The sequence below is a fragment of the Anticarsia gemmatalis genome, chromosome 19 (assembly GCF_050436995.1).
Source record: "Anticarsia gemmatalis isolate Benzon Research Colony breed Stoneville strain chromosome 19, ilAntGemm2 primary, whole genome shotgun sequence".
Classification (NCBI taxonomy): Eukaryota; Metazoa; Arthropoda; class Insecta; order Lepidoptera; family Erebidae; genus Anticarsia; species Anticarsia gemmatalis.
The window spans coordinates 6,358,729-6,373,916 of NC_134763.1; the positions used below are offsets into that span (position 1 = coordinate 6,358,729).

Below are 15,188 nucleotides of genomic sequence, written 5' to 3' on the forward strand. Positions count from 1 at the left end.
CAAAGACGACTTGTACCTACGATTGATAAATCAGTGGTTTAGTAGTAGAAAAAAAAATATTGCTTTTATATACAAGCTTTATGTGTCAAATATTATACTATAGTTTTTATTGGAGTATCTGCATACTTGATCGTTAACTTTATGATATTAGATGGTCAGCGACGGTGGTGAACTTGAAGGAGTCTGGAGTGATGTTGCCTGGTGACGTGTTGCTGGTGACCGCGTTTATCTCGTACGTGGGTTGTTTCATGCGTCGCTACCGGCTGCAGCTCATTGACGAGGACTGGGTGCCTTCACTCGCTAAGACCGATGTAAGTGATCCGTACAACTTGACATTATCGACAGGACAACAATGCCAAACTGTTACTGTCTAATAAGTCCTTTGAAATGAACATCCTTCAAATTAAATGTGTATCCTTCTTGGGCATAATCCGCGTATATCATTTGAGGACTAAGTACTATAAAAATAATGTAAATATCATCAATAATACATAACATAAACAATAATAAACATACATACATATGTAGACTTAGGTACGTAATATACGAGTATATTTTAATGAACATGTACTGTATTTATGTTAAAAGTACCTACAAATAGATAAAATTCTTTCGTCTACTAAGTACTATTTCCTAACATGATTGAGTGTATGTTGCAGCCTAAAATCGAGACAACAGAAGGTCTGGACCCACTGTCCATGTTGACAGACGATGCTCAGGTGGCATCATGGAACAACGAGGGGCTGCCCACCGACACTATGAGTACGGAGAACGCCACCATACTTACAAATTCAGCGCGTTGGCCGCTCATGATCGACCCGCAATTGTTAGTATACACATATTTAGTAAATAATTAGTTACTGCGGTACCTAACAATAGTAGTATAATGTGGTACCTAAAAGGTTTGCTGTTCCTATTTCGGGATAAACAATTCTCAAACTACGACATGGCGTGGGACGTTTGCCTAAAATGTGTATTTATTCATTACCTATTTGTTTTTAGGCAACGCCTGTGCCTCCAATTATTTTCAATTCGATAAAATCTTAAATCTGAATTGAATGCCTAATCTAAAACTAAACCTTCCCCATAAAAATGTGAGAAGAAACATAAATCAGGTTTAGTTGTTGGCAATGTTGCCTGCAGCCACACAATGACATTGCTGTCGAAATGTTGTTTGTTTAGCCATAAATACAAGGCTATTAAGAGGGTGTATTTCTCTTGACCTAAAACTTATTTTATTACCTTATGTTTACTTGTACCTACTGTTGATGACTGGGTAGGTTAACCTAAACTTCTCATATCAAATCAAGAACCTACTATAATAATAAAACAATTACACATTAACAGTTTAATGTAAATCGTAAGATAAGATAAATACTTAAACAGCTACATAAACATTTTGCAGGTTAATTCATCACAAAAAATATCATAATATTTGTGGCCTACTCGATTTATGACAAGCGTTGTCTTCATGCTATTATAATAATACTTGTGAAAGTATATTGTCATATTATCTTTTACCAAGGTATATTAATTATTTTTGCAAGCCAACGCTTTTCTCCATGGCCAAAATCCTCACATAATCTTTTTTTTATAGTCAACTAGGTATAAATAATTTGACAAAATATAGGTACAATTTAAACGTTAAGGTGTTATGCGTGAAACAAAACGCTCAGTCAACATCACGATTTTACGCTAACAAATAAAATACGTAGGGTTTTAAAAATAGCGCACGTGAAAAATATTTTAATATATTATGCATATATATTTAGTATTTGAAATAACCATTCAAAAAAGTAACAATTCACAAATACAAGTTTTCATCAAAATATTGTGTTTGCGATATTTAACTTGGCAACACAATGGTACAAGCTGCCAACGTGAAGTGTTGTCAGATCTAATTATTATTCAGTATTTATAATGAATGTGAGAGAGTATTTTTCCAATTACGATGTAGTCACTTGTGTTATATTTTATACCATTTATTTGGCTTCATGAAGAGACATTTCTTCCTGAAAATTAAACATTCTTTAAAAATAATATACATATTACTATTTTCGTATAAAAAAATATTAGAGAAAAGTATTATTAATTAAACAACCTATTGTTATGTAGAGTGTAAGTACTTTTTTTTCATATTTTTGTTGCTTATTATGCTAATAATTTGAAACATTTTAATATGTTGTAAGTATGTAACTGTAATGTATGTCATTAGAGGTTATAAATACCTGATATTAATAATATACTTGAAATTTATAGTTATGGAATGCGTTCAAATCACATTTTACGCTTTTGCTGATCATAGTATTGATAAATCGGTCGAAATTGTTCAAAATTTAAACAATTTTGTACCGATTACACAATTAATTTTGGTTGACCCCAACACTGTTTTGAGTGAGTGAGTATTGTATTTGACGTATAACCAGACGTATCATAGCAACCATTTTGTAGAAAATGTCATTCTTGTTAGAAGTTGCTTCGAGTGAACTGTGTTGACTGATCTCGAGTTCTGTTTATATTGTTTGATAATTATTTCGTTTCACAGTTGTGTTTCTAGTGCTTTTGTTTTTTCGAAACAATGAATCAAGAACCTGGCAGTTCATCCATATATTTAAATATAAAAAAAGAACCCGAATCTTTACCAATAGTAAAAATGGAGCCAACTTTATCGACTGAAGAAAATATCGAGGGAGACAGAGGTCCATTTTCCGTACGTGAAAAAATCGAAATAAAATGTGAGACACTGTCTCCATCAAGTGAACACGTTGAAAATGAAAAACCTACATTTTCCCCAATCGTTAAAGTTAAATGTGAACCAGTATCTCCGTCTAGCGCTAAAACAGATTCTGGAACTTCAACAGATGAAATGCCCTCATCAGATGAAACAGCTTCATCAGAAAACGAAGATCTGTTGGTTGAAAGAACTGACTCCAAATCTAAGAGGAAGACTAAAAAAAAGTTCGTGATATCGAGGGTACATGTAAAACGTCGTGCATTTTCTTCCAATGAGAAAGCTATGGTCATTAACGCTTATAAATATGTAGAAGAAACTGAAGGTGATTATCCCTACAAGGTAGACCTTGCAGAGAAAACGGCGAAAATACTTGCTATTAGCGCAGCATCAGTTTATAGAATTATAAAAGAATACGATAGAACCGGGAGAGCTGCTTCTCCAAAACAAGTCAGAAAACGACCAAATATTTCTGAAAAACTAAGTGATACCGAAAAGGCATCTATAAAACAAAAAATCAGCGCATTTTTGTTAAAAGGTGAACTACCCACACTCAAGAAAATTCTAAAAGAAATCAATGAGGACGACACATTACCGAACATGAAGCGTAGTACCCTACAAGCGTTGCTAAAAGGATTTCTAATAGAAAATAACTATAAATATGTGGCCACTTCCAGTCCCCAATCTAGAGAAACGTATTGGAAAAATATAATTAAAATTAACGAAAACCCTTGTTAATATATCTAAAAGTAAGTAATAAAAATTTAAAACACAAATTGTTATTTTCTTATGTATTGCCATGTCCGATAAAGTGATGTCGATATATTAAAATCTCATAATCGACCTTTGATCTCAATTTTTTTTCAAAACCAAGACATATCGAGTCCAATAACTGTTTCTTTGCTCAAAGTTACATGAAACACCGGGGTGATTTCTGGCGTAAAGTCCTCTGAACTTAACGAATATAAACGCTCACGACTTGTACACATACTTATAATGCAACGGGTTTTAAACGCGCTTAAAAATTATAGGTCATGATTCATGATACCTTATTTGTTTACCCGACGTTTCGATCGAATTGCATCGACATTCGTGGTTTACGGGCTGACTCGTCCTTGAAACTTAGTGATCGCTAGGTGAATTTACAATATTTTTTGCTGTAGCTTTAAGAATGAATAATGTTTGCTATGATTAAGGACGCCTTTTTTGAACATTTAATAAAAATAATCTCCGAATTAATTCTTCCACAATTTACGCTATTTTTCTTGCTGTGCGCCTATCAACGCGAATTATCGTGTACATTTTTAATACGGGTAGCGGACACAGGACAGGAAAGTACAGTTGTACGAGTATTACAAACTATTAAGATAGTAAACTTTGTAAAATTTCGTACAAATACATTATTTACATAAAAAGGCCCATATTAAATTGATCCTTTTGAAGGAAAAGAATAATTATTTGAATTGCTAAAACGATTTTAAACTAACACGACGTTTACACCTTACACTATTATGGACGGGTCTTTTAAGTGATTAATATTTAAAGGTTTTACGGTACCCTATTTGAACCCGACGTTTTGACCGAGTAATACCGGTCTAGGTCACAGGCGGATTAGCACGATCCATGTCCGTCTATTGTTATTATTCCCTTGTCTAAGTATCTCCATTTGACTGATATCTTTTTATTTTTGGGTACATTTGGTATGATTTAGAATTACTTAGTTGTTGACTAGTATTTTGATGATAATATAATAATATTATTATGTATGCGGCAAAACAACGTTTGCTATGTCAGTTTGTACACACGCATTATGAAAACAATATTGTTACGTTAAAAAATCTTACCACATACCAAATTTGTATGTACCTGTATGCCGAACGTCCATTAAAAAGACAATACTCTTTAAACCTTGTAATGAATTATTTTTTTGCTAAAGTACCTACCTATTTAACTATTTTGTTGACCCACGTAGATATACACTTTGTAAATTTAAGGAACGCTGTAAATAATATAAATCGGTTTTGACTGCTTTTGACACTTAGAAATTATAAAATATTTATATACATTTCAGGTACCAAAATGGGTTCCACTTCTGGCTCAATATTTAGTTTAAATTCCCTCAAAGTTGTCCGATTATTAGAATTTATAATAATAAAACGAATTTTATATGCAATGAAATGTAAAAGGCTACGAAACCTTGTTATTACTTGACGTTTTGGCCTACTTACTTTGGCCTTGGTAGCGCGGGGCGCTGGCGAAAGTACATTAACCTTTCAATTTTTATCGCGTTTAAGAGCTGTTTGCATTGTATTATTAAAATTTCATGTACAAGTCTTTGGGTTCGTATGGCCATCAATGTATATATAAACGGTCTATAAACGTTATTTGATTGAAGTAGGTATCTTGTTTTCAATATGTATTGTGTCTGTAAAACTAAATCGGCTGGGAGTAGCTTGTTTTATAAAAAGGAATTATAAAATATAAAACGGTCGATAATCTGCTATACGCCATAATATTATGCAATATTATTGATCGTCTGGGGACGGTAAACGGAGCTCAGTGGCGCGGGCGGCCAGAATATTTAATAACTAGCTGACCCGTGCGGCTCCGCTCGCGTGAATGATTTTTTTTTACAAAGCTTAATTATTCCTTAACAACAAAATATGCTTTTTTTTCACGAAAAATATTCTCAAAATTATTTATATCTCATATAACTCGCGCTAAAGCATATCGGCCATTAAAACTGTTGCCATGACAACGGAATTTTGTTAATTCAATGTCATTATAATATTGATTATTCGCGACTTCGGTGGCGAAACCTGAATTTTCCCGGGAAATGCGTCATTTTCCCGGGGTAAAAAGTAGCCTATGTCCTTTCTCGGGTATCAAACTATCTCCATACCAAATTTCATGCAAATTGGTTCAGTAGTTTAGGCGTGATTGAGTAGCAGACAGACAGACAGACAGACAGACAGACAGAGTTACTTTCGCATTTATAATATTAGTATGGATATGTCACGCTTCTTTAAAATCAGTTTCCATAATGAAGATTGAAAGCAAGTTCTTATCGTTATTTCGCAACTCTTGTAATTTTACATTCAAGTAGGTAATCAATTAACAAGGCAGTTTGTGAGACTATACCTACTCTCAGACTTTTTGAGTAAATTAATTTCTTTTTAATTACCATTGCTTGATTGAACGAGTATAATTCTAATCAAGATAAAAATAGAAACGGTTTTATATTCACAGTTTAAGCTTCGAACCAATTGATTATTAAAAAGACATTTTTTTTAAACAAGCTTGGTTGTATTGATTGTTATTATGGACATTAAGCTGCAGACACCTCAACAGGTTTTTATAACTATAGTAAGGCCGGTTTAGTAGATAAAGGACTTATTCGCAAAATGACTAGCAGTCGTTTTTGGGCCTATTCGTGAGATACCCTATTCGTAAAACACCCTTTTCGTGAAATACCATGTTCGTAAAATACTCTATTCGTAAAATACCCTATTCGTGAAATATCCTATTCGTGAAATACCCTATTCGTGAAATACCCTATTCGTAAAATTCCCTATTCCCGAACATGAAACATAATTTCAGGATGTAGGCATAATCCATAGTCTAAGTATGTATAAAGAGTAAATATTTAAAGAAATGGAATACATAATCATATTTATTATTTATTAAAAAGGTCAAAAATATCAAAATATGAATGATAATCAAAAACCTACTGCTTTTCCTCTATTTTAACAATAATTAAATAAAATCACAATAAAAACAAGAAAGAAGAAGTTATTTTAAGAATAACATAATTTAAAAAAAAAATAAAAATAGGCAACTGGTAAAAAGAGGTCATTTCGCGAATAGGTCTTTTTAAGAATAGGTCATTTTGCGAATTAGTCTTTATAAGAATAAGCCATTTTGCGAATAGGTCTTTTTAAGAATAGGTCATTTTGCGAATTAGCCTTTATAAGAATAAGCCATTGGACGATTAGGTCCTCTTTTTAGGGGTAAGGCGTTTTGCGAATAAGTCCTTTATCTACTAAACCGTAAGGCCAACCAGACGAGATAAAGAATGTAAACAAAGTTTCAGGGGTTCAAAACATTTTTATTTGAATCAATTATTATAAAGTTCGAATTTTAAACAAAAAACCAAGTAAATACGAAGACGAAAAGATATGTGTCACTTCGAACGCAATTCAAACAGGGATTCCCTGTTTGGAATCCCTGACAGGGAATGAACTTGTTCGCAAAATGGCGGGCCAAATGTTGGCAACTATGGTACTGGCTGCTTTCGTGAACCACGAAACACACAACGACATCTGCCGTCGCCATTACTGCGCGTACGAGTGATGAGGACAGAGATAATAATCGCTCGCTATCGCAATGTAACCTATACAGTAACGGTCCGCTTGTTTACGTTTTTTATCTCGTTTGGTTGGCCTTACTTTAGTTTATGTACTAAAATAACACAGGCTATAGAAATACTATTCTTTTGCCAATGATTATACTTACTACGCGTACGAAGTTGCGAACAACAGCTAGACGTTTAAAACTTGTATTAACTAATAGGAATACGTATACACGCAGAAAAATCAAATAACAGCAAGGTTAGAAAGGTTTGAGCATAGAAAGATGTCTAAGAGAATTATGCAAATTGATAAAATACAATGATGCCTTAAAAATATCATAGTGTTGTAACCTGGTTCTGAGTTTAGGTAGAACAATGTTTCCTAGGTCAAATAGAAAAAATACTACATGTATAAAGACATTAAATTCTATTTATTGGCGGCCTATTACCATGACAATAATTATTTTTAATGCACAATTATAACTGTCCATTTTTTTAAGCAAAGATGTCAATAATACTTTTTTATTTGTATTCTAAACAGGCAAGGTATAAAGTGGATAAAATCTAAATACGGCGATGCGCTAGTGGTGATTCGGTTGACGCAGCGAAATTACCTGGACCGAATTGAACGTGGCGTCAACAATGGGAATGTGGTGCTGCTCGAGAACATTGGCGAGACTGTGGACGCCGTACTTGATCCACTGCTCGGCAGAGTTCTCATACGCAAAGGAAAAGTGCTCAAGGTAAGTTGCACACAACGCACACGTAGAATATCTTTGTATCGCATGCCAGTCATCTGATACTAAACTTAGCAGTTACTTATACATATACTAGATTGAGCATATCTAAACAGAACAGTCACCTACTTGTGTCTATGACACAAATATCTATACTTATAATAAATCTGTAGAGAGGTCAATTCTGTACATTGAATATATTTAAAAAAAAACCAATGGGGGATGTTTAGTAACGGATACTGATACCGAATCTGCAATTTATAATTTTCTTTTCTGTCTGTCTGTCTGTCTGTCCTCCGTCTGTATGTGTCGCTATCACGTAAAAACTACCGGATAGAACGCACTGAAATTTGCTATATGCATAGAATAAGTAGTGGAGCAGTCTCTAGGATACTTTTTATCGCATAATTTTTCATAGATTTTTAGAAAATTGAAAAAAATACGTAGAAATCTTTCGAACCTGCGTTTCCCTAGAGATACCATAGATGGCATTGCTAATCCATTTCACAACATTCGCAATATAGTTCGAGGCGCCTGCCGTATCGATACCTGTTGTTCGCACCAACCAATAGATGGCGTTATTGTCCGCAACAAAGCATGTTTTTCCTAATTAATTTATTTTGATTGCTTTATTGTAAAAAAAATACCTTTGAAACAGGCTATACATTTATAAGATTTTCAAACATAAATGTTGTATGATTAATACACATAAATGTTGACTGGTTTACGTGGGTCCGGTGCGGTCGAGATATCCTAGGTGGCAAACCGAATAATTTCGTTTGTTGTCGTTGTTCGCCGCTACTAACAGATGGCGTTGTAGTTCGTAACATATTTAATAACCAAATTAATTGGTTGCATTAAGGAAATAAATTGGATAGCTATGCAACAGACTATAGGTAAGTTTTAAAAAATAAACAACGGATGATATATAAAAAATAATTACGGGTTACGCGGTTCCGGACGTATCATCGCAAGTACCTATACATTATTAAGCATAAAATGTGTTTAGGCATCATTAGTTCAGAAAAATACCTCAGATATAAAATTCAAGGGCGTACAAAACTCATACCGGAAGGTCGACCAACAATGTTTCAATTTAAATACGAATCATTTAAAACTGAGTACGAACTCAGTGACCATACATGGTTTGAACACAAAAGATATACCTACTCTTTGAGTATGGTAATACAGTGATGTTGTGAAATATGCGTCAAATTTATACTTTCACGGATAATTTTCCTGTATCAGCGCCTTCTACACTCCAGCAGAGTCCGGCAGTCTTGCCCCCACCCCAGTTCCAAATTTCCATATTGCATAGTACTCATCATCGCTCTAATTTCCCCTCTAAATTTCCTATTGAATTTTTAAGAAGAGCCAAGGTCAGGCAAGCGGTCCTAAAAATGCCTAGCCAAATCTATGGCAACCCTAATCAATGTAGGATAATATGTATTTTGGAATTAAAATCTAAGTAGTTCTATGTTTTGCTTTTTATTTTCAGGAGAACGACCCAGTAACCCAAGTGTTATCACGTTCCAAATAATTCCATTTTAAATACTTAATTCTAAAACTAGGTCAATGGCCTTACATTAAAAAAAATTGTAACGTTATTCACAAAAAAACATACTTAGTACAAAAAGGATATCTTTTTGTACTAAGAATGTTTTTTTTATCTGATTAACATTTAGGATATTTATAATATTTAAAAAAAAATCGCATCGCCTTTTTGGAATAAACGTATAATTTTATCTGACACATTAATAGCGTTCGTGGTCGAAGTAGTTACATATCAAGGATGAACTTTTGTTTTGTCATGAGAGAGTAAGTTCAAATCCTAACGAGTGACATTTCATTTTTGTACAATTTATTAATTTTTTTAAATTTTGTGTTAATTTTTTTAGGTGATTTAATTCAATATTATAATTTTTTTGACATATTTTTTTATTTAAATAACATTTTTATCACAATATTGAGTGAGCGAATATTTTTGTTGTCATAAATTCCGCAGTCTTTTGAAAGTATAAGTAGGTACCTACTTGGTTATTCAATATTTTAAATCTTAATGAATAAGTAGTGGAGCAACTTATAGGAAACTTTTTATCTCATAAAAATTCTTAGTTTTCTAGAAAATTGCAAATATGTAGTAAAAATCGTTCACAGGTAACATAAAAATATAAGCGAAAATTTTAGCTTATATTACAAGCGACGCTGTGGCGTATTGGTTTATAGATTCGATTTTAATTTTTAATCCTTTTGGTGAGGGATCGAACCTCATCGGAGACAGTACTTTTTGTGACTGTTTTACGTTTCAAAGTACTTTTTAAACATTTTCTATGGATTTTGTTTAGATTTTTGTGGAAATTGATATAAATTTTATTTTATAGTGCATTATTTTATTTGGCATCTAACCTTGAAAGTATCTAGGTCTAAGTGAGCTGCAACTAATGCAACAGCACGACATTCACGCGAGCGGAGCCGCACGGGTCAGCTAGTTTATTAAATAATTGTCTTGGGATTCGATCACTTATAATACGGAAATAATAGTCACTACTGTAAACACCGCGCGCTTATCTAAAAAATGTGTACCTAATGTGATTAGAATCTGAATACAAATTAGGAGTAATATGAAATTATGATCGTTTTCCAGATAGGAGACAGAGAGATAGACTACCATCCCAACTTCCGTCTCATTATACAAACCAAGTTAGCCAATCCACATTACCAGCCGGAGATGCAAGCACAATGTACTCTCATCAACTTCACTGTCACAAGAGATGGGTGAGAATTTTCTTACTGTTCAATGTTCATTGTAATAAAAGTAACACGTTGATACCTGTACCTCGATTCTCTACTATTATCGACTACCGACAACCGGCTAGCTATCGAAATTTTGACATTTAGAATGTACTGCCAAAATATTTCCTACGACGTCCGTCAGAGGCGCTGATCAGATTTTCATACAAAATTTCTCGATGACAGGTCGGTTGTCGGTAGTCGATAGTAGTAGAGAATCGAGCTACTGGTCCTTGTTTATTATTTTCTTTTCTGTATTCAGGTATCTTTAAATTGATACTTAACTCAATTACATCCAACACTGAAAGCAATTACTATGCCAAATAAGAGTTAAAGTTAGGGCAGGATTTAAATACGTATTCTTATTACCTATTTATTTTACAGCCTGGAAGAACAGCTTCTAGGCGAAGTAGTAAAAGCTGAGCGACCAGATTTAGAGGCCTTGCGTTCCGGTCTAACTAAACAACAAAATGATTTCAAAATCACTTTAAAGACTCTTGAAGACGATTTGCTTAAGCGTTTGTCTTCCGCGGGTCCCGACATATTGAGCGATGCGGCACTTGTCATCAACTTAGAGACTACTAAGAAAACTGCAGCAGACATTGAAATCAAGGTAGCTGAGGGTAAAATAACGGCTGTGAAGATTGATGAAGCAAGAGAGAGATACAGGTGAGATTCGAGGCTGAACGTATATTCTTTGATGATTGACGTATGTATCTATGACGTATGTATATACGACCGCAAATCTGAATTTTATTAGTTACTGTCATAACTTGTCCATTTTATAAAATTACAATATAAATGTAGCTTTTCTGAAATCTACGGTTGCCTCAACATGCGTTTAGTTACCAAAATGAAGTAGATTTCTAGAAGATACAGTAATATATGAGAATAAAATTCTAAAACAATGATTTTATTTATCCAGACGTGCAGCAACTCGGGCGTCCTTGTTATATTTCATCTTGAACGACCTGTACAAGATCAACCCGATGTATCAGTTCTCGCTGAAGGCGTACAGCGTGGTGTTCAGAGACGCGCTGCGCGATGCCGAGCCGGCTGAAGAGCTAGAAGGACGTGTCCGCAACCTGCTCGACAGCATCACCTTCGCTGTATTCGTCTATACTAGCAGAGGACTGTTTGAAAGAGATAAACTCGTATTCCTGTTTCTTGTGACGTTGCAGGTAAGCTCACCACCTGTAGCACGATTCTGTACAGTCGGGACTTTCGAGTATCGAGAGGTTGTCATTTGAAATGTACTGCAAAAATAGTTTCTACGACGCCCGCTAGAGGCGCTGAACCGTTTGCCATACAAAAGTTTTCGACAGCTTGCCGGTTGTCGGTAGTCGATAGTGGTAGAGAATCGCGGTACCTACAGATCATTTTCTAAAAGGCAATATCAAGGCTCAGTGATCGTGGTAAACGAATTTTCAGTTTTAACTACGATTTTACAGATTCTCCAATCGGAAGGTAAAGTAGATCCGCGTGAGTTAGACTTCCTGTTGAAGTACGCAGTGGCGCCGGAGAATTCTCCGTATTCGTGGTTGACGAACAACGCATGGGGCGGCATCATCGCACTCTCTAAGTTTGAAGCGTTTGAAGACATCGATAAGGATATTGAGGGGGCTGCTAAGAGGTAAAACTATATTTACTTGTTAAAAGTTAGGTATTCCGGACTTGTATGGTTTTCCTAACAATTTTAACAGATTTTCGTTGCCTCATAAATTTCCGACTTAGCCACGCACGATTGAAAATTGACCTTACGGGTAGGTACTAAATGTATTTAAGGTTAGATTGTTATTCATTAGTGTAAGCCAATACTATAAAAATGTTTCAGATGGCAGAAATATGCGGAGGGCGAAGCTCCCGAAAGAGACAAGTTGCCAGGCGAATGGAAGAACAAGACACCGCTGCAGAGACTTTGTATCATGCGAGCGTTGCGACCCGATAGAATGTCCTACGCTTCAGGGTAAGCTTACACCAATTGACCTGTACTATTTCAATTTAATCTGAATATATATGTTACTGTAAAAGCCCGAACTGTGGTAACTCCTAAGATTTTCCGGTAAAACCTAAGATTTACCAACTCTCAATGGTAAAAGTCCGAACAAGCCAGAGTTTAAAAACTATGTTACGATATATAAAAAAATCCTCCTTCATAACTATGTTTATAACTATTTCACGGTATAATTATATACTGTGACATAGTTATAAAGGAGGAGTTTTGGGCATAGCGACATGGGTAGGTTAGGTTAGAAGGCTAAGGTGTGAGCGAGCGAAGCGAAGCTCCCACCTTAGCCTTCGTGGTTATTTTTTTTTAACCACCCAGATGGAGGAGCCCCGCGAAGCGGGGCTCCGGCGACATCTCGATATCATCAAGTGAATATAGGTAAAAGTTCGAAATAAAAGAATTGTTCGGACTTTTACCATTGCGAGTTGGTAAATCTTAGGTTATACCGGAAAATCTTAGGATTTACCACCGTTCGGGCTTTTACAGTAACATATATATTTCAAAGATGACTGACTGACTGACGTAGGTACTGATCTATCAACGGACAGCTCAAACAACTAGACGGATCGGACTGAAAGACACGAAAATGCCAAAATTCTCTCTACTCTCTACAAACCACGCGGATGCAGTCGCGGGCAAAAGCTAGCTTAGTAATAAAATGTAATTCTATTAATTATTATATAATGTTAAATAAATTGATTTTTATAGAGCGTTTTGCGAAGAAAATCTTGGTACAAAATACGTTGAGGCTCGTACTCCGCCTTTGGAGAAATCCTATCAAGAGAGCAACGCTACGACTGCCATGTTCTTTATCTTGTCGCCTGGTGTGGACCCACTTAAAGTAAGGGAAAATATTTTTTTATACAATTGAGACTATTTATTACATAGGTACATCAAATTGTATAAATTTTCTTTCGTAGGACTTGGAAAAGTTGGGTCGCAAATTAGGATTTTCTACTGATAAGAAGACCTTCCACATAGTGTCGTTGGGTCAAGGTCAGGAGGTAGTGGCCGAGGAAGCCATGAACGTCGCCTCAGCTAACGGACAATGGGTTATCCTGCAAAATATCCACTTGGTAGCCAAGTGGCTTGCAACGTTAGAGAAGAAAATGGAAGAGTGTTTCGAAAATCCTATACCAGAATATCGGTAAGCTCAAAGTATAATAAAACAAAAGTTAGTATAGTTGGGCCATTACAAACGTGCGAATTAGGACATAATAAAATAATGACAGGAAAAGGACAGTGTGTAAGTGCGAGCGGGAGAGCCAGATTATGTGGCTTGAACTTCGCACGTTTGAAGTGGTCCAACTTTATTAACTAGTAACTAGTAATCTACTAAAGGTTCTATATTATAAAATTATGTTCTTAGGTTGTTCTTAAGCGCTGAGGCAGCAGCTGACCCCGCATACCATATCATACCGCAAGGAATCTTGGAGTCCTCTATCAAAATAACCAACGAACCGCCCATCGGTATGTGGGCCAACTTGCATAAGGTAATTTACATAGATATCTTCTTTTATAAGCTTTTGTTACAAGTTTTTAATGTTGAGTTAATAATGTTGTATTTGTGTGTAGTCACTGGATAACTTCAGTCAGGAGACTCTTGAAATGTGCAGCAAGGAAGCTGAGTTTAAGGCAGTGTTGTTTTCACTGTGCTATTTCCACGCCGTCGTCGCAGAGAGACGCAAGTTCGGCCCTCAAGGATGGAACAGGTACATACATATTTTACTCATATTGCGTAAGTCCTAATCAAAAAAGACATCGTAAGTTCAAGTCACTAATTCAATAGTGTTTACAATCTAATACTACTAAATTTGTTTTCGGATTTCCAGTCTGTTGTTGCTATCACAAAAAGGGAAGTTTGTTTCTTTTTACAACGTTTACGGAACTATGAAACTCTTCACAATTACAGAACTATGTCATGCCAGAACAAAAACATTTGTTTTTAATGTAGACTAGCTAGACTTATAATTAAGACTAGCTGCTGGATATATTTATCTCCTTCGTTTTAATTTATCAGGGTATATCCATTCAACTTCGGTGATTTAACGATCTGTGTGTACGTGTTGTTCAACTACCTGGAAGCGAACCCGCGCGTGCCGTGGGAAGACTTGCGCTATTTGTTCGGAGAGATTATGTACGGAGGACACATCACAGACGACTGGGACAGACGCCTCTGTAGAACTTTCTTACTTGAATATATGCAACCGGAATTGGTTAGTATTTCTATTGTTGGTAAACGTTTTCGTAAGATTAGTTGGATACTTAATCAAACAATGGTGTGCGAATATTATGTATTTAGTTTATTATACAACGAAACGTGTAGATTGATTGTATGATTTTTGTCTTTTTACCTACGTATTACGCATTTTAAAGTTACTCGTCGGAATTTTCCGTTTATGGGGCGCTTTAGGTGGATATGAAAGGGTAGCCCTTTACTGGGCAATGGGTCACCAAAACAGGCTGAAGGGAATTATAGAAAAAATGTCACACATAATAATATTTGAAAGTACCTTTTACCACGTAGTCTACAAATTTCCTTTTTCCATATAAAATGTAATGTTTGTGAAG

The 15,188-nt window shown here is 35.2% G+C and overlaps 1 protein-coding gene across 1 annotated transcript in view; it reads left to right on the forward strand.

Annotated features, from left to right (window-relative positions):
- Positions 1–15,188, forward strand: part of LOC142981136 (dynein beta chain, ciliary-like) — a 40,856-nt gene that overhangs the window by 22,491 nt on the left and 3,177 nt on the right. Inside the window, exons 61-73 of the mRNA XM_076126827.1 lie at positions 152–311; positions 660–826; positions 7,624–7,825; positions 10,464–10,594; positions 10,994–11,278; positions 11,535–11,790; positions 12,061–12,242; positions 12,444–12,575; positions 13,326–13,458; positions 13,538–13,764; positions 13,987–14,110; positions 14,193–14,329; positions 14,638–14,833. Coding sequence (XP_075982942.1) covers positions 152–311; positions 660–826; positions 7,624–7,825; positions 10,464–10,594; positions 10,994–11,278; positions 11,535–11,790; positions 12,061–12,242; positions 12,444–12,575; positions 13,326–13,458; positions 13,538–13,764; positions 13,987–14,110; positions 14,193–14,329; positions 14,638–14,833 — 2,332 coding nt within the window. The remainder of the gene's footprint in view (positions 1–151; positions 312–659; positions 827–7,623; positions 7,826–10,463; positions 10,595–10,993; positions 11,279–11,534; positions 11,791–12,060; positions 12,243–12,443; positions 12,576–13,325; positions 13,459–13,537; positions 13,765–13,986; positions 14,111–14,192; positions 14,330–14,637; positions 14,834–15,188) is intronic.